Source organism: Eretmochelys imbricata, chromosome 15, assembly GCF_965152235.1.
Source record: "Eretmochelys imbricata isolate rEreImb1 chromosome 15, rEreImb1.hap1, whole genome shotgun sequence".
Classification (NCBI taxonomy): domain Eukaryota; kingdom Metazoa; phylum Chordata; order Testudines; family Cheloniidae; genus Eretmochelys; species Eretmochelys imbricata.
Window position 1 is genome coordinate 11,863,501 of NC_135586.1, and position 20,248 is coordinate 11,883,748.

Genomic DNA, 20,248 nt, shown 5'->3' on the forward strand with positions numbered 1-20,248 from the left:
TACAGAGAAAGCCAAGTATAAGTTTATTTAACAAAATAGCCATTCAAACACTAGCAAGCATAAATATTGGAAACAAAGGGTTACATGTAAAATGAAATCATATTACACATATTAGAGTCTAAACTAACAAGACATTCTCGTGTCTCATAAATAAGGCCCTACCAAATTCACGGTCCATTTTGGTCAATTTCATGGTCACAGGATTTTTAAAATAGTAAATTTCATGATTTCAGCTATTTAAATCTGAAATTTCACAGTGTTGTAATTGTAGGGGTCCTGATCCGAAAAGGAGTCATGGGGTCGCAAGTTTATTGTAGTGGGGATTGCGGTACTGCTACTCAGGGCTGGCCCACAACATTTTGGCACCTGAGGCAGGGAGCTCAGATGACACATGAAACGTTCTTCAACTGACTGTATTCCACAATCTAGCACCTGGTTAAAGAATTCAACTTTGAATTGTTGTTTGGGGCCTCTTATGGGATTATCCCGTGCCTTGTAATCAAAATGTCTTCTTCGGTGACTCTTGTATTCTTGAATGGGTGGGAAAATAGCTTCAATGTGAAGTTCCTCTGCCAAGTTCTGTGCGCTCTTCCGAATGTTTTGAAATCCCTCATCTGACCGGTAAGACTGTAGGTATGACTTTGGTTTGTCCAGTTGTTCCATTACTTCAGATATATCAAGGTCAACACCTTGGAGTCTCTTCCTTACAACATTTATTGCAAACAGTATGTCATGCCACAACACTAAGCCACACAGAAATTTGAAGTTATATATGTTTCTGGTGATTCCATTTCCCTCTGCCACTGTTCTCCCACAAACAGTTCCTGTCATAGCATTATCCTCCATAATGGCAACTATGGCATCATCTGTTTTCCCAATTTGGTGTTTGACAGGCTTTATCGCCTCCACTCGACTTTCCCATCGTGAGGCATTTGGTGGTTTCAGTGTCAGAGAGGATGTTCCCAGATGTTGCTTCAAAATTTGCCATCAATGAGTTGATGCAGAGAAAAATACATCGATGCTTTGAATTACATTAAAAAATTCAGCAGCCTCACTAGAAGCTGATGCTGCATCACTGACCACCAAGTTCAATGAATGAGAACTGCATGGGACAAAAAAAACCTCGAGGGTTTAACTCTCGGATCCGTGTCTGCACTCCTCTGTTCTTTCCTCTCATGTTGGCACCATTATCGTAGCCCTGAGCTCTCATGTCAGCTATCGCAATTCCCGTATCTTCCAGCTTTTTAAGAAGCACATTTATCATACCAGTTCCTGTAGTATCATAAATGTCAATAAATTCTAGAAAATGCTCTCTGACAGTCACCACTGCAGGGACATTTTCACTAGGTTCTGTTGTTACAAAACGCACTATTAAAGTAATTTGTTCCATATGGCTGATGTCAGGTGTGCAGTCCAGAAAAACGGAGTAATATCTTGCTGACTTCAGATCTGCCACAATCTTCTCTTTGACTTTTGTTGCCAGTAACTGTATGATCTCATTTTGAATTGTTTTTCCAAGGTAGTGGTGTGTGTACATTTCTTGGTGGTGACCCTTCTTAGATGCTCCTGGAGTACAGCATCAGACTCAGCCATCAGCTCCACAATTTTAAGGAAGTTTCCATTGTTTGGCACCTACAGCTGATCTGAAGTGCCACGCAGTGCTCAGTTTTTGGGTAGCAAGCATTCTCACCATGGCAATGAGCCTTTTCAGAACATTTTGCCAGTAAAGAGACCATGATGCAATCTTCTCTTGATGCTGATAATCTATGGTGGCCTTTAACCTTAGTCTCATCTCAAGCTCCTTTCTACCTATGGCATGCTCTCTAGTGATTTGCTGCCTTCTCATGGCATGCCAGATTTCTAGCCAGATTTTTTCAGTCCTTTGTACCTGTGGAACCCAATGTGGGTGGAACATTAGACTGGAAGAGTTTGCAACAAAAACAGTATGCAGCGTTCTGGGTTTTTGAGTACATAAGCCATGGCCTCTCCACTTTGTCACCATTGGGGATTTCACGCCAGTAATGTGTTGGATGGAAACTTCTATTTTCATTGTCTTTGGGGAACATGAAGTTTTTCACTTGCTGTGGCCCATGCAGTACAAGGAAGTCCCTCAGGCTACTGCTCAAATGAGTCCACAGTCCTGGATCATCTAGACTGAAGGAATTAAACTCAGCAGCAGCTGTTTCGTGCGCCTCTACCACACTCTTCTCTGATCTACACTTTTCTTCAGGAATGTGCTTGGTTACATCCATTTGAGATGGAGATATGGATGCTGCAGTAGCTTCCAGGTCACCTGCACTCTAACTGGAAGATCGGGCATCTCCTCACCACTCACATCCTCACTAGGGCCGGAAGGCTCACCGTGAATGTTTGTGTCTATGTATCTCAGGAGAGCTCCTTCCTGCTTTGATAGAAAAGCTTCCTTTGCTTTTTTTCTTCTTCTGAATGCTGCCCCAGAGGGGCGTTTTCTTCTTTCGCTCACGACTGTTGTTCTGTGCCAGCTATAGTGGCTCTCACCACTCAATTGAAGGGGACAAATAAGCAGGCTGGTAGCAGGGCCTGAGTGAGGGAAGATATCAGCGTCTTAAGGGACTAACTGGCTCCTACTAGTTCAGTTCACTACCTGTTCTCCTCAAGTGGGTTCAGGGAAGCAGCAGGAAACAGGAAGCTCCCTGAGAAGTTGGTTTTAGAGAGGTACATAAGAGGCTCCTCCTCCTCTCTCTCCCTGCAGCTCCTGCTGCTTTCCGTTATTCCCTCTCAACTTTTCTCCTACCTGCCTGTTATGTCTCTTGTGCCCTCCTTCCTCCAGCACAGCAGTCCACCATCTCTGTGCATCTAGAGCAGAGAGAATACAGATGCACCAGCAGCAGACACAATTTTCTACACTCTGGGTCCTAGTGGCCACTCCCCACAATCCGGCACCTGAGGCGGCCACCTCAGTTCGCCTCATGGTAAGGCCAGCCCTGCTGCCCTTACTGCTGCAGATGTTGGCGCTGCCTTCAGAGGTGGGCGGTTGGAGAGCAGCGGCTGCTGGCCAGGATCCCAGCACTTAAGGCAGAGCCGCCGCCAGCAGCAGCGCAGAAATAAGGATGGCCTGGTACTGTATTGCCACACTTCTGTGCTGCTGCTTGCAAAGCTGGGCGCCCAGCCAACAGCCACCACTCTCTGGCTGCCCAGCTCTGAAGACAGCACAGAAGTAAGGATGGCAATACCACAATCCCCCCTAAAATAATCTTGCAACCCCCCTGCAACTCTCTTTTGCATCAGGACCCGCAGTTTGAGAAACTCTGGTCTCCCCTGTGAAATCGGTATAGTAGAGGAGAAAGCGCACAAAAGACCAGATTTCACAGGGAGAATCCAGATTTCACAGTCAATGATGCGTTTTTCATGGCTGTGAATTTGGTAGGGCCCTACTCATAAAGGTTGTCTCACCCAAAAGACTCTCTTTCAGCATTTAACAACCAGGTTGGCTGTGCTCCATCCCTCCCCTTCAGAAGACAAGCATGCTGGCAGCTTGTCTCTGAGATGGAGGATGCAGAATTCTCTGTCTCTACAGTTATAGGTGAAAAATCCATTATCTTTAATTGTAAACAGAGGCAGAGGGTGGCTTTTTGTACCCTCTTCCCTACCTGTGCAAGGCTTGAGTTAATCTAACCCTGAGTGTGTCATCTCCATGATGGATTAGCATCCACCAAACTGAATCCAGAGAGAAGCAGTCAGCATAGGCTGGACTCAGGACTCTCACCCAGTTCTGCGTTATGCTATATACAGTCTATAGCAGGGGTGGGCAAACTTTTTGTCCCGAGGGCCACATCTGGGTATGGAAATTGTATGGCGGGCCATGAAGCTCATGAAATTGGGGGTTGGGGTGCAGGAGGGCATGAGGGTTCTGGCTGGGGGTGCAGGCTCTGGGGTGGGGATGAAAAGTTGGGGGTGCAGGAGGATGCTCCAGGCTGGGACCGAGGGGTTTGGAGGGTGGGATCAAGGCTGGGGCACGGGAGGGGGGCAGGCTCCGGGCGGCGCTTACCTCAAGGAGCTCCCCAAAACAGCGGCATGTCCCTCCTCTGGCTCCTGTGCAGAGACGTGGCCAGGCGGTTCTGCGTGCTGCCCTGTGTGCAGGTGCTGCCCCTGCAGCTCCCATTGGCTGCAGTTCCCAGCCAGTGGGAGCTGCGGGGGCTGTGCTTGGGGTGGGGGCAGCGTGTGGAGCCCCCTGGCTGCCCCTATGTGTAGGAGCTGGATTGGGGACATGCTACTGCTTCCAGGAGCCATGTGAAGCAGGGAAAGCCCCAGACCCTGCTTCCCGGCAGGAGCTTGAGGGCCGGATTAAACATCTGGAGGGCTGAATGTGGGCCCCCGGGCTGTAGTTTGCCCATTTCTGGTCTATAGAGAATGCTCCCACTCCCATTAATATACATGGAAAGTCTCTGACTTAAAGGGAATTGAAATGGACCCATAAGAAGGAATGTAGGATTTTCCATAGTGAATCAGATTACTGGTCACTCAAGTCTGGTGTCCTGCTTCCAGTAGTACCCAGTTTTGGAGCTGGTATTTCAGGAAGATGAAAATGTCCAGTAATGGACCTAGCTAATTGTGAATGTCCTGCCGAGGAATGTGGGGTGGAAGTCTATTTCCTGCCCCCTGCTGAGAAGCTCCCACTTTTGCAGCAGGAACTTTATTTGCTCCTATCTTTGCATGAATAAATACAAATGTTGTTGTTGGCCAGGTTTTTTTTTAAGATCAGCTAGAGTACCTGCGTGTCAGTGAATTCCACAGGCTGACTTTGTGCTGTGTGTGTGAGAGAGGCTGTGTGCAGTGCTGAGTACAACGCCTCTGTGGGATTCCATATGAACTGCAGGCTCTGGAGGATATGGAGGCACAAGCATTGTGATAATCACAGCCAGTCTTTTCCTGACACTGTAATGAGTGTCTCAGTTACATCTGTACCTGACAAGGAGAAAGCAGAACCAAACCAATACAGCCACCACAGGTAAAGATGTGAATTGTGTGATTATTAATTCTTGGGGTCTGAGTCTCTCCTGTGCCGTGGGTGTAAAGCAGAAGTCTACAGTCATTTACACCAATAGCAGCATCTTACAGTCTATTGACGGTTTGCACAGGGGTGGATGACAACTCAGGGCGCCAGGCCGTGGAGAAACAGGCCCAACAACCTACTATTTGCTTTTGGCAGAATTCATAGAATCATAGAATATCAGGGTTGGAAGGGACCTCAGGAGGTCATCTAGTCCAACCCCCTGCTCAAAAGCAGGACCAATCCCCAATTAAATTGGTTGTGGCTACAGGAGCTGAAACGGGAATTCAATTCATGAACTAAGAATGAGTGAAAACGAAACAATTTGTGTTACAAGGACACATGGGAATCTATTTGCATCAGCCTTTGTATGATACTGTCTTAGACAAACCGTTGCCTGGTAAGTAGGGTTGGTAAATAAGACCTTTTTCTCTGGAGCAGACAACAAGAGAGGTTGTGGTTACAAAAGGTTGTAGAATTGTGGGTGCTCACCAGCTTTTAGGATTATTTTTTCCCTATTGGATTTAAAACTAGCATTTTCACAACCTGTTTATAGAACAAACTGAGGTTTCAGATTGCTGAAGAAGAGGTGCCTAAAATATTGGAGGACAGCGTCTTGTAAATGTGTAGGTGCTTAAATTGCATTGCAGTGTATAGATGAGAAAGATGGAATTCTTCTTTTACTCTATGATTTCAGATGAATGGTTCTTTCTGATGATCTTTTAGATATAGACACTCTCTCTCCTGTTTAGCTACTAATTACAGGAAAAAAGACTAGCTGTCATAGAACAATTATAGCTTGGAAAGGATTCCAAGCACTACTGAAAATCTGGAGTAATTCCACTAAAGTCAATGATGTAGAACCTGTATAAGATCACAAGCAAGCCCATTGTGCTTTGTGTGTACTGTTTAGGATAAATGCCATGAGGCAATCAGTTTTTGGCAGGCAGCCTACTGAACTGTAAATGAATTGTGATTGCATGGGGCAAAGTAGAGGTAGAGACAACACTTTTTCAAAATATCCCCAGAGCTCTGAAATTCTTGTACCTGTGCCCATGGGTGGTGTGTGAACTTCCGGCTGGTTGAGGCTAGCCCGCAGCCCCGCCCTTTCTGCCCGAGGCCCTGCCCCTTCTCCCGCTGGAGCTCAGAGTCTCTCCCCCCCTGCCCACCGCAGTCACCGGGCCCCATCCCAGGCTAGCCCTCCTTGTGCCAGGAGGGTGGGTGGCACACGCCCGCAGCCCTCCCCCAGACCGGGAGCGCCAGGATGGCAGGTGGCATAGTCAGAGCCAGCACTGGGGGACTGGAGCTGTACGCAGAGCGTGAAGCAGGAGGAGGGACTGGGAGTGGAGCGTGGGCAGGGCCACGCCTGGCTGTTTGGGGAGACACAGCCTCCGCCAGCCTATGGCACCCGCCACCCATGCCTGGGCCTATTGCCTACATTTCCTGCACTCCTCTGATCATGACTGTGATACCCACCTCCTGCTCAATCAGAGGTGATCACAGGAATCTCCAAAGGAAACTTCCCTTTTCAGGGTCTGTTTCTGACTGACTTAGAAACTCTGCTGAGTCACAACCTGCCCCACATCTGAGTTCTCTTTTGCATCAGGTCATTTTGTTTCATTTAATTTTGAAGCCCAAGAAAGAATAAATAATGGGAGATGGGACCAGACCTAAGCACTGCTGAACTTTGGGGCCATTGGCATCTGGAATTAGAACTATATAATTGGTGACAGTGGGCAGAGGAAAAACCCTGGTTCTGAACAGCTGAACTGTGTTCACTTCCACGATGTTGATATCTGAATCTCAACTTTATTTGTTTGTTATTTGTAGATTCCAAGGCCACAAGGGACCACTGTGATCATGTGGTCTGACCTGGATAACACAGGCCATAGAACTCCCCACCAAACCCCTTTAAGATCTTTAGGAAAAACATCCAATCTTGATTTAAAAATTGCCAGTTGTGGAGAATCCACCATGACCCTTGGTAAATTGTACCAATGGTTACTTTCCCTCACTGTTAAAGTTTTATGCCTTATTTCCCATCTGAATTTGTCTTGTTTCAACTTCTAGCCATTGGATCACATTATATCTTTCTCTGAGAGACGGAAGAGTCTATTATTAAATATTTGTTCTCCATGTAGGTGCTTATAAATGGTTATCAAGTCACCCCTTAATCTGCTCTTTGTTAAGCTAAATAGATTTAATCACCTTGAGTCTACCACTATAAGGTCTGCTTAGTCCTTTAATTGTTGTCATGGCTCTTCTCTGAACCCTCTTCAATTTATCAACATCCTTCTTGAATTGTGAACCCCAGAACTGGATGCAGTATTCCAGGACTGGTCACATCAGTGCCAAATACAGAGGTAAAGTCACTTTTCTACTCCTGCTTGAGGTTTCCTTGTTTATGCTCACAAGGTTTGCATTAGCCCTTTTGGCCACAGTGGCGCACTGGAAGCTCACACTCAGCTCATTATCCACCACTACTCCCAAATCTTTTTCAGAGTGACTGCTTCCCAGGAGAGAGTTGTCCACCCTTTAAGTACCACCTACATTCTTTGTTCCTACAAAGTGTAGATTTACCTGTAGCCATATTTAAATGCATATTGTTTGCTTGTGACCAGCTTACCAAGTGATCCAGATCGCTATCCAGGACCTGTCCTCTTAATTATTTATCATTCCTCCAATTTGAGTCTTTTGCAAACTTTATCAATGATGGTTTTATGTTTCCTTCTAGGTCATTGATTAAAATGTTAAATAGCATAGAGCCAAAAACTGATCCCTGTGGGATCTTGCTGGAAACACAGCTGCTTGATGGTGATTCCTCATTACAGTAACATTTTGTGATCTATCAGTTAGCCAATTTCTAATACATTTAATGTGTGCCATGTTAATTGTATATTGTTCTAGATTTTAATCAAAATGTGGTTGATACCAAATCAAATGCCTACAGAAGTCTAAGTATATTACATCAGTGGTTTTCAGCCAGGGGTACACAGAGGTCTTTCAGGGGGCATATCAACTCACCTAGATATTTGCCTAGTTTTACAACAAGCTACATAAAAAACACTAGCAAAATCAGTACAAACTAAAATTTCATACAATGACTTTTTTTATACTGCTCTATATACTATACACTGAAATATAAGTACATTATTTATATTCCAGTTGATTTATTTTATAATTATATGGTAAAAACGAGAAAGTAAACACTTCTTCAGTATTACTGTGCTGTGATATTTTTGTATTTTTATGTCCGATTTTGTATACAAGTAGATTTTAAGTGAGATGAAACTTGTGGGTATACAAGACAAATCAGACTCCTGAAAGGGGTATAGTAGTCTGGAAAGTTTGAGAGCCATTGTATTACTTTAACACTGTTACCTTTATCAACCAAACTTGTAATTGCATGTAAAAAAATCAAGTTAATGTGATAGGATCTGTTTTCCATAAACCCATATTGATTAGCATTAATTATATTATCCACCTCTAATTCTTTATTAATTGAGTACCATATCAGTCGCTCATTATCTTGCTAAGGATCGATGTCAGACTGACCGACCTACAATTACTTGGGCCATCCAGTTTGCCCCTTTTAAATATTGGCACAGCTTTAGCTTTCTACCGGTCTTCTGGAACTTCCGCAGGGTTCTAAGGCTTTTCAAAATCAACATTAACGGTCCAGCAAGTTCCTTATCCAGTTCTTTATGGCTCAGACACATCTGTAAATATCTAGATGTAAGAGATCAAAGTGACTTCCTATTGTCTTGTTCCCAGAAATCCTGGGCTGTACCTCCATTACGTACTCTTGTTGGAATGAGGGATAGCATAGCAGGAGTGTCAGCTCAGAGAACCGTGGCGTTTCCCTAACTGTCAGGTCACTCTTCCTTTGGTCTTGGTAAGCATCCTGTTCTTAAGGAAACAATTCATTCCATGACCAGATTTACAGGAGTCACCACTGCAGAAAAAGTATCCACAAACAGTGAGGTACGTACACTGAGTATGTTATGTCCACGCCACTCCTTCTACAGCTCACTGCTTCCCAGACACCTGCTCTCGGGCTACAAGTGCACTGAGTACCTTCTGCAGTGGATGTGAACTGGGGACTTCCTTTGCCTATGAAAACTGCAACAGTTGTAATACAGGAGCAGGTTTTTGGTGGGAATCACAGCTCAAGAAAAAGCACCAGCTTCAACTTGCACCTCATAGGAAATAAGTGAATCTGAAGTTAAACATTAAACAAAACGTCGGGGAATAACGGGTTTATCATTATCTCAAGTCTGCAAACGGTGATCTAAGGATAGGAGAAGGAAGGGAACCGAAGAAGCAAGCAGGATGGACTCCTCCACAAAAATCAATAATGCTGCAGACATCTTGGTCATAGTCCTCTATTTCTTGGTAACCCTGGCAGTGGGAATGTGGGTACGTCTGGATTTTTCTTTCTTAATGAAAATATAGTTTATTGGATTCTAGGAAAATGGCTTCATAAATTAAAATGTATAAATTGCCTGCTGCTTTATTGGGGGCGTGGATTAAAAGGTGGCAGGATGGAGATTATGTTGGGAAGTACTGGGGAAGTAGAACCTGGTATGAGGCCTGGATTGGGGGTGAAGAGGATGAGATTGTGGTGGAGGGGAGCATAGATGGGGCTCGGAGTGAAGGTGGAGGAGGGATATCTGTACTGATGGGACTACAGGAGATGGCTGATGGATGGAGATCTGGATAATGGTGAAGTGCAGTTTTTAGCAGATTAGAGGTGGGGACCTGGTGAAGTACAGAGTGGGGGTGGAGGTGAGAATGGGATGGTAATGGTGGTTCATGGTTGGAGATGGGGTCCTGGAGCAGAGGCAACTGCAGTGGGAATGATGGCGTAGGAATTGGAGTGAAGTGTGAGAGGTGGGATAAATGGGGATTGCAGTGAGGTTGATTGTGCTAGGAAGGTGGGGATGAGTACTGGACGAAGTTGTAAATGGTGGAAATTGGAATAGAGCTAAAGGTGGAAGAGAGGTGGTAATGGAGTGGCAGATGGGCATTACTGCAGGATGGATATGAAATGGATGAGAGCACAGACAAGGTCTGGACACAGGAGAATGACAACTTTCCATCAACAGGATTTCACTGAAGTTAGTCCATGGCAGGCTAATGCAGGATAGAGTCACACCCCAGGTGGCTGCAAACAAATTGTTAGTGTAGACAAGCCCTTAGAGAAAAACCAGTTCTTTCACACCTAATGGGTGAAGTAGGTCTAGATACTGAAACATTCAAAGGAAAAAGGGAGATAGTTTTTGTTGTGATGCTGCCCTAGTGGAAAACACTAGTGTGTCACTTGATTGAAGAGCTGAGATCCCTTTCAGGAACAAAGTCTGTGTATTCTATCTGAGGAGAGATCAGAGACTGTCCTTGGGGAAAATGCTGCTAGTCCCTTGAGGAAAGAGCCAGCAGTTACCCAGAATGAGTCAGGGAAACCTGCCCCTCGGTGACCGACCTGTGCACTCCCCTGAAATAACCCAGGAATCCATGCCATAGAACAGAGCAGCAGCTGCAGACAAAATCTTCCCCACTAGCAGCCTGTCAGACTTTTGAAAAGTGATTAACTTTTGAGGCCAATGAACTAGTTAAAGTTTGTTCAGCACTTAGAAGATGTGAAGTACCTGCACCTGTACCTCTGGCCGAGTGTATTGGAGGCCAAGGGTTGGATTGTACCAGAGAGGCTGTCCATTTATTTTCCGTCCCATAGAAGCAAAACACAATTGAGGGCCCATACCTTTCATGAGAGCACTGCTTCTTCCTAGCGCACCCTGAGGTGCAAGCAACCTCAACTGAGCAGGGAAGAATGGGGAGGAGGCCCCCGCATCAGCCCATTCTAGCCAGCCAAGCTGTCCATTGACTCAGAAGGGTGCAGCATGCTCTCCTCTAAGGAGTGTTGTGGCAGAAACATTTCCATTGCATCTTGGGGAGGGAACCAGGCTTGTGCCTTAAAGGTACAATCTGACCTGAAGTGTGATTGTTGTAATTTATTATTGACTGTAATTCTTTGTAACATAAACTCCTGGGGCAGAAGAGGGCTGGCAGGTGGCATTTCAGGCACTGGAACATTGAAGTTTCTACTTGTTTTGAATAGTTGCTAAGAAGCTTAATGTTAAATGTGTCTTTCCACCAGTGTTGTCCTTTTCCATTAGACAAATATTGATTCAACTATTGTATGTAGTGAAACATGTCCCTGTTTGTTTATTTTCTTGCTTCTATATTAGGATCTGCGATCTGGCTCACTTTTGCTTACGCCCTCTCTGGGTCTGATCCCATTGTCTGCAAAGGATTTTGGATCAGGCCCTGTGAAATATGTGAAGGAAACTTCCTGTAAAGTCACTCCTGATAGATATATGAGAGTAAGGGAAATAATTCCTAACTGGCTACTCGGTGGAAGTGAAGAAAGGCTAACAAGTATGGGTACCTTGGCAATCCTATCAGAACAGGAAAGGTTAAATTGCCATGCAGTAGATTCCTGCGGGGAAACTCTGGAGCACGCTAGTATTGAGTAAGAAAGCTAGGTATGTCATCTCTAGTGCATGAACATAAAACTCGCTATATCAGCAGTTTTGAGGCCTGCTCACCTTCAGGAGTGCTCCCATGAGCGACAGTTTGCAGGCAAGGCCCTTGGTCAGTGATGCCTTTCTTGTGTTTTATTTTTATTGTATAGTTCGTTGTATTTAACATGTGCAGTGTTTAGATTTGGGTTTTGCAGGCTTTGTGTAATGAAAGTTGAAGCAATAAAGCTTGAAATGGTTAATTTATAGATTGATATAAGAATCATTTCTCAGTCATTGGTAGGTCATATTATTTCCTTCAAAATCTTTCTCCCCTGGCCCTTTCTGGGCATTATATTGGTTCCTCTTTCTCATTGATGCCCTGGTTATTTATGCCATCAGCCTATAGTTTGCCTTTTAGAGCTGAAATTTTAACCAGTCATTCTTTTTCCAGGCCATGTTCTTGTCTAACCGAGGGACAGTGGGAGGATTCTTCCTGGCTGGACATAAAATGGTGTGGTGGCCGGTGAGTTTGTATTATTTGCTCTGTGTGTGTGTATGTGTGTGCATAAGTGTGCTTTTAGTCCACACGTAATGTTTGGCTGCACATCACTTTCACCATTTATTCAGTGTTTTGTACTTACTACCTGGGGTGCCAGGTTTGTATAAATTTTGGTGGTGCCCAGAACCCTCACCCCCCCAAATTCTGCCCCCCACCTGCCTAAGTCTCTGGGAGGGAGTTTGGGTGGGGGGAGGAGGTCTGGGGTGCAGGCCTTGGGCTGGGGCAGGGGATTGGGGTGCAGGACGGGTGAAAGGTTGGGCTGTGGGATGGAGTTTGGGTGCTGGGTTCAGGCTCTGGGGGTGCGGGGGAGGGTGAGGGGGGCAGGCTCTGGGACAGAGTTTGGGTGCTGGCTTGGGGGTGGTGGTGCAGGCTCTGGGAGGGAATTTGGGGGCAGGATGGTATGTTTGGGAAGGGGGTGGTGGTGCAGGCTCTGGGACAGAGTTTGGGTGCTGTGTGCAGGCTAGGGCAGGGGCTGGGGGTGCAGGAGGGGATGAGGGGTGCAGGTGCTGGGACTGAGTTTGGGTGCAGGGTGGGGGTGCAGGCTCTGGAAGGGAGCTTGGGGATGGCAGGGGGTGCAGAGGGACAGGGTGCAGGTTCTGGGAAGGAGTTGGGGGACGGAGGGAGGGGGTACAGGCTCTGGGAAGGGGTGGAGGGGTGCAGCGCTTACCTGGGGCTCCTAGGCAGGGAAGGCCAGGAGTCTCCATGTGCTGCTACCCCCAGGCACCGCCCCCGCAGCTTCCCATTGGCTGCAGGGGTACTTGGGGCAGGGCACAGACCCACTCTGCCCAGGGGCTGCAGGGAGGGGCCGGCAGCCACATGGAGCGAGCAGGGAGGAAGTCGCTCAGCTCTGCTGCGCGGCCAGTGTGAGTGGGGGCCCCGGGCTGTTTTAAATAGCCCGGGGGATGCATGGGGGGGACCCGGGGGCGGAAGGCAGGGCCGAGGGAGAGACCCGGCCCCAAACATTGCTGGAGCCAGGCCCCGGGCCAAGAATATTCCTGATGCCCAGGCACCATGGGCCCATAGGACTCGCCGCCCATGCTTACTACCTTCTCTGGACCCTAATGTTTTTGGATGAGGGCCTGGCTCATGCGAGGTGATTGCTGTTAGGTACAAGGTAGAGAGAGGAATTGATTTGTAGGTGTGGTTTCTGTGGTGCTGCTGTATTGCCTTCATGTGGCTGCGTAATCTAGTCTTTTGCTGTAACATTGCAAGGCAAGAACCCTGGAATGTTCATAATAAATTACCGATAACAAATCAGAGTTTATATTTATAATAATAGTATCAAGCACTTACACAACACATTTCAGCTGTAGATCCAAAACCACTTTACCGAGGAGGTAAGTGTCATTCTCCCTGTTTTAAGATGGGGATAGTGATTCACAGATGGGTGCAGTGACTTGCCTAAGGTCACCCAGCAGGCCGGTAGCAAGGGTTGAGATGAGAACCCAAGTCTCCTGAGTTAGTCGAATGCTCTCCCCATTAGGTCATCATCTCTCTATTGAATGAGACTTCCTGGCAAAGGAGAAATCTTTCTAGATAAATGTGGTTCTGTGACCGAATGCATCCCTGTATTCACACCCTACTCACGACTGTACAAAATGTGCCTTGTGAGCCATCATTTGAAAACTAATAATTTGCTGGCCAATAATATCAAGATGAAATGAATGTAACAATGTTATATGTAAAGTTATGAACATAGGCTGAAATTATGGCTGAAGTGTGTTTACCAGACAAGTTTGGGGAGGGGGTAAACCTATTTCTCAAAGACAAGCCGATGCCTTTAGCCAGGTGTGATCAAAATTGATTTGCAATCAGCAGTCAACTGGCCATCCTTTAGCAGAATTTTAACAAACAGGGAACCTCTTTCACCATGAGACTTCATGCCTCCATCTCCACAGCTTGAAGGAACTTTATTTCAGCAAAATGCATTTGAGGGTGACTGGACTATAAAAATGAGGTGCAAAACGCCCCAGGTACTCTCACTTTCTTTTCTCCCTATCCATCTGTCTCTCTTTCACCCAAGAATACAGAGGAACCAGCCTTTGGACTTTGTGAGAGATCCTGACTTGAAAATTTGGTCAGCTATGTTGCTGGGAATGTGTGGTAAGGATTTTACCTGGAACCAAGTCTAGTTTAAGTGGAGGCATTAGAAAGCATTTTATGACTTTTTAATATCTTGTACTTGTGGTCACTTAAAACCTATCTCTTTGTAGTTAAATAAACTATATTTATTCTTTAATCAATACCAATCCAGTGTTGTGTTTAAACTGAATTGTTTGATAAGTCCAATTAAAGTAGTAAACTGTTGCTCATTGACCCCTTATGGGGCAATGGACCTCTAATATGTGACTGTCCAGGAGAGGGCTAGGCACTGCAGAATGCATGTGTTTTTGGGAAAATTTGGGACTGGGAGTGTGTTGGGATTACCCTGCAAGTAGTAACGAAGGCTGCGGGAATCTAGAGTGTGGCTCATGTGTAGCTGGAAGGCTGCAGCTGTACAAAGACACTTGGGGTGTGACGCGCATGTTGTTTGGCTGTTTGTGAGTGGCCAGGTTGGGAGCTACAGCAGCAAAGCATTGTGAGGCACCTAAGGTTGCAGAGCAGGTGGTGACACAAGCTCTCGCTAGTCTGGATTGCGTCCCAGATAGTGATAGGTGCATTCTCTGAGTGTCACTAATATGGTACTTTAGTGATCGTCTTTGCAGTTCGCCCTGGAAGGAAAACTTCAGTGATTGGTTATAAATATCTACCCCTGATCCTGCAGTTGGACCCATGCGGCAGGACCTTTGCACTGGAGTGGGATTTGATGCAGAGCTTTGTCCACCCGGATACAATTGCAAGATTGGGGTCTTGGAGAACTAAATACATATTTACTGACTGTAGGAATTTTCAGAACAGCTTTCAGAAATCCCTGCCACTTTTTCAGTGTCTCCATTCAGCGTTGCCTGAATTGGGGCAGGATTGGAATTGCCATTTTAACGTTAGAGCATTGTCTTTCCAAGCAGGAGGAGGATCTCATGAGTAGATTAGGATTGAGAACATTCAGGTACTAATAGAAACCATTGGGAAATGGAGAATCTCAAAGTTATTTTAAGGCAAATTTGTTTTGTTTAATCAATGGAGTGACGCTGCCGTGAAACTGGATAACAAACATAGAGGTCAATCAGGACCTCTGCCTGTCTGCCTGACTAAATGCACTAGGCCTGATTCTCTGCTGCTTTACACTTTGTATAGTTCTTTATACCTATGAATAGTGAGTGTAAAACACTATCACATTGTACAGGTGCAAATGATGGCACATGGTGCAAGGCAGTGGGGAATCCGGCCCAGTGTCTACAACACAAAAACACCATGGGTCAGACCCTCAGCCCTGGGTAAGCCGCTTTGCACCGCTCTAAAGCCACAAAGGGGATTTAAAGCTTCCCTAAAGGGGCAGGCGGGAATTCCCCTGACACAGGGGAGTCCCCCAGAGACATAAAGCAAGGTAGCCAGCTTTATATCGCCTAAGCCTCTTGTCCATGTAGGAGGCATATCAGAGGCCAGAGGGGATGATCTTGTATTGCCAGAATTGTCTCTAGGATCAATATTTGCTTGAAACCATGTTTGCCTCCTCCCTATGAGCTCCTTCACTTTGGAAGGCACACATACCTCCTTGTGACCTAACAGGAAATCTCTTCCTCTCCACCCTTGGCAGCACCTGGTAAGATAAAAGCAAAAGACATGGTGAGCACTCAGATCCCTAGTTAAAGTAAACACTTATATTAACAATACTATTCTGGAGGGCTACTCTGAATGAAAGAATGTGAGATTCTGGAAAACCCTTTCCCTGGTTTTAGTCTGGGCCAGTCTCAGGCCTCCTAGTGCAAATAGATATGGCGGGAGAGGGGATAAAATATAAAAAGGCCAAAAAGAGTAGAAATACCAGCTTGGTGCTGTGCCAACTAATGCAATATTTAAAGTGTTAGAGAAATGCCTTTTCTGATTTCACTCTGGGGCAGTCCCATGTGTGATTATAACCTGGGAATGTTCCAGGGAAACCAGGGTGAGTTTCCCAAGTCTGTAGGTGGGGATGGTGCTTTATAAATGGACTTTTCCCATCATAGTATATTTGTTCCTTTTGACTTGGCTTATTGAGACTTGACTGCACAATTCATTGCTTTCTGCAATAGAGAATAAAAGAAAATATAACTCCAATAACCTGTTTTAGAAATTAAATTTCCATTGGATTAGTTTCATTCCTCAATTGTCGTGCTGTTCCCTGCTATACCAAGCAGCGGTGGGCATAAGCTGGGGATTGAGAAAAGAAAAGAGGTGGTGTGTTTTCCCTGTTCTTTGTTGAATGAAACTGAATGTTCCCTTTTTTTGCTAGTTGGAGGGGTGAGTAGTTCAGCCAGATAATTGGCGGCAGTGTATTGTTTTAGGGAAGTGTTTATCTGTTCCTGGACAAACAGAAATCTTGATATCTTCATTATGTGGCCAATCTCTCAGTATTGACCAGGCCCTGAAAATAAACACACACAATAATAAAAATGTCAGAGTCGGAACCTATTTCTGTTCTCTGTTTGTATTCAAGGGAGCTCTGATTCACACAGAAACATCCCAACCTAATCTGTGCTTTTTAAGAAATAAATTTTAAAGGAACAGAAAAGCTGAAGAACATAAACTATCTGGGCATGCAAAGTTTAACAATAACTTGAAGAGTTTAGTGACTACTTAGTGGGAAATATTTGGAGACGTGTATGTGTGTTTCCCTTAAAACAGAAATTAAATCCAGCTCTCCCATTTCGGGTCAGTGATATATTAATTTATTGGCTGGACAGGCCAAGGCTTAGGGCAACAGTAAATGAATAACACCCAGCAGTCAAAGAAGGGAAGAAAATTGGGATATGCAGTTAAATTCACTTCAGTTTAATGCAGTCATGTTTCGCTGTTCTCCACTGAGTAGGTTTCTCTGATCATTGTGTGTGAAGGGATTATTTTATATACTAAAAGTTTTTCCTGTTTGTTAATTTAGCAGTTCTGTAGGCAGGTTATAGGAGGTGGGTAGTGGGGATAAATATTTTGCTTTCTGTCCCTAGAAGGAGTGGACTGAGGTAGAAACATTTTTAGTGGTAGGCCAGGGTGAAACCACCACTCTTTAAGGTAAAAAGACCAACCAAACATTCAACCAAAGTGAATCTTTGATAGAAAAGGAAAAGTGCAGTAAATCCAAGTCCTAATGACTCTGCCAACTCCTCTAATGGGACTAGTAGTGGGATGCCTTCCCAAGACTGTGGGCACGGGGTCTGGTGCCTGCATATTTGATGATGGGGAAGCTAAAGTATCAGGCTGGCTTGCTAAGCAACTAGCAGAGGCTGGGCTGCTTTCCAAGCCAACGCTTGCATATGAAGTCCCAGCAAGATGCCTAAAACATTGTTAGATATGCAAGGTTTGAGGAGGTAAGTAATTGCATAGCACCGAGCAGGGAAGGGGGTGGGGGATGGGGAAGAAGGGACACAGGTGATTCCACATTACAACATAGCCTGTGCTACTTGAGAAATGTATGTCCATCTCTGTTGGTTAAAGAATTGTGTGCCATTTTAAAACTACCTGATTAGATGATAATGCAAAATGTAGATCTTGCAGAGAACGTAGGGCAGCAGAATAGCAAACCTGCTTTCCTTTCTCAAGGTAGCTGAGTCTTGAGAGGTGCATGCAAAGGTTTTACAGAGGCGCTAAGCAATATGCAAGTTTGAGTGGTTAAGGGTGGGGAGAGCTGTGGATTTGCACAAATACGCTTTTGTGTCCCAAAATAATTAAGTAAAAAAAAAAAATCCAGTGTCATTCCACAAGGGTAAAGTCCCTACCTGGAGAGGTGGATCAATGGCATAAATAGTGCACTGTAGGGGCTGGGGATTGTTTAAGTTACTTTGCTAGGCAAAGTGTAGGATTTCCAGGTTCCTTAGGAGGCCTGTGGGGCAGCAAGCACCAGGACTTCTGGGGAGCAAACAGCCAATGAAAATAGTAAGGCGAATAGATTAATGAATAATGTGTCAAATATACAGTAACTTTCTTATAGCTTCAGCCTGACTGTGCTTTCCTGAATAGTGAGCCCCTGTCAACAATTGACCTGTCAGAGGATTTTAAAGTAACCTTCTCCTTCTCTCTCTTTCAACAGTGTCAAGGTTCCTTCCCCACTCTGAGCTCTAGGGTACAGATGTGGGGACCTGCATGAAAAACCCTCTAAGCTTATCTTTACCAGCTTAGGATAAAACTTCCCCAAGGTACAAACTATTTTACCTTTTGCCCTTGGACTTTATTGCTGCCACCACCAAGCGTCTAATAAACATATAACGGGGAAAGAGCCTGTTTGGAAACGTCTTTCCCCTCCCCCCCCGGCCCCACCAAATCCTCCCAAACCCTACACCCCCTTTCCTGGGGAAGGCTTAATAAATATCCTCACCGATTTGCATAGGTGAACACAGACCCAAACCCTTGGATCTTAAGAACACTGAAAAAGCAATCAGGTTCTTAAAAGAAGAATTTTAATTGAAGAAAATGTAAAAGAATCACCTCTGTAAAATCAGGATGGTAAATACCTTACAGGGTAATCAGATTCAAAACATAGAGAATCCCTCTAGGCAAAACCTTAAGTTACAAAAAGACACAAAAACAGGAATATACATTCCATCCAGGACAACTTATTTTATCAGCCATTTAAACAAAACAGAATCTAACGCATATCTAACTAGATTGCTTATTCGCCCTTTACAGGAGTTCTAACCTGCATTCCTGCTCTGGTCCGGGCAAAAACATCACACAGACAGGGAGAACCCTTTGTTTCTACTCGCCCCTCCAGCTTTGAAAGTATCTTGTCTCCTCATTGGTCATTTTGGTCAGGTGCCAGCGAGGTGATCTTTAGCTTCTTAACCCTTTACAGGTGAAAGAGTTTTTTCCTCTGGCCAGGAGGGATTTAAAAGTGGTTAGCCTTCCCTTTATATTTATGACAAACAGTCTTTCTTTCCTTTTCGTCATCTTTCATCTCCTCTCTTCCACTATATCTTTCATTCATTCACTGAACATTTGACCCCTTCCCTTTCAAACCCTCATGCTCACTTCTAGTTCCACTGTATCCTTTCCGAAACGCAGTCAGTGCTAACTGGTGGAGGGAGCTACTTTTCCCTTGAAATTCCCTCATCAGAGAAGCAGGCTCAGCAAGTGTACCCTCACGGCCCCACATCCTATGCACGCTCTGTGTCTGTCAGGTCTGTCCAGAGGAGAAGAAAACCCACCCCTTCCAACTTGTCATAATTCTAACAGCATGATCATAAGGGGAGATCATTAATGGCCAGCTCCCTGAAAATCATAATGCTGACCCTGTCATGAAGGGACAACCTTCCGGTATCATGGAGTTGCTTGGAAAATAGGCCAGAATCCTTTAGTTTCTGCAGCGATATATTACAGCACCCACATACTCTCATTGATGAGATTCAGTGTCCAACTCTGTCTGGGACAATCCAAAGTTTAAGGCCCAGTTTCTCTATCTTACGTCTATGATGTATCTAGAAGAAGGGTAAGGAATGGTGTCCCTAGCCTCTGTTTGTCAGTGGGTGGAGATGGATGGCAGGAGAGACATCACTTGATCATTACCTGTTAGATGCCCCAGAAGGAGTGAACCTGGCATTGGCCACTGTCGGTAGACAGGATACTGGGCTGGATGGACTTTTGGTCTGACCCAGTATGGCTGCTCTTATATTCTAAGGCTGGGATTTGTCAAAGCAGCCTAAGGGCATTAAGATCCCATCCTGAAAAGTTAAGCAGAATGCCCTGGACATCTGCATTATGTAGATACTCTGGTTTAATTAAAACATAGTAACTGCCAAACATGTTGCCAGCCATCAGCTAACCTCTTCCACATAACTTTTTCTTGCTGCAAATTAATAAAGTATTGGCGCAAAACATGCAAATTTCTTTTCACAGTTCTGAATTAAAAAATCTGTCCCTATGTATATACGTGCAATTATGGAAAAAGATTTTGTTTTTAGATTGTATTTGTAACTAGTGTATGCTGATCTTATGATCCTCTTGTACAGAGTCTTTCCCCTGTCAGAAAGACAAACAGAAGCAGAAAGTAATAGACCCATATGTTGGCATTCT

The 20,248-nt window shown here is 45.1% G+C and overlaps 1 protein-coding gene across 6 annotated transcripts in view; it reads left to right on the forward strand.

Annotated features, from left to right (window-relative positions):
- Positions 1–9,361: 9,361 nt before the first annotated feature.
- Positions 9,362–20,248, forward strand: part of LOC144275513 (sodium/glucose cotransporter 1-like) — a 51,539-nt gene continuing 40,652 nt past the window's right edge. For 3 of the 6 annotated variants that reach the window (XM_077834822.1, XM_077834820.1, XM_077834821.1), the window contains exons 1-2: positions 9,362–9,448; positions 12,005–12,076. In XM_077834822.1, the coding sequence (XP_077690948.1) occupies positions 9,362–9,448; positions 12,005–12,076 (159 nt within the window). The remainder of the gene's footprint in view (positions 9,449–12,004; positions 12,077–20,248) is intronic. The other 3 variants (XM_077834825.1, XM_077834823.1, XM_077834826.1) reach the window with 1 other exon arrangement.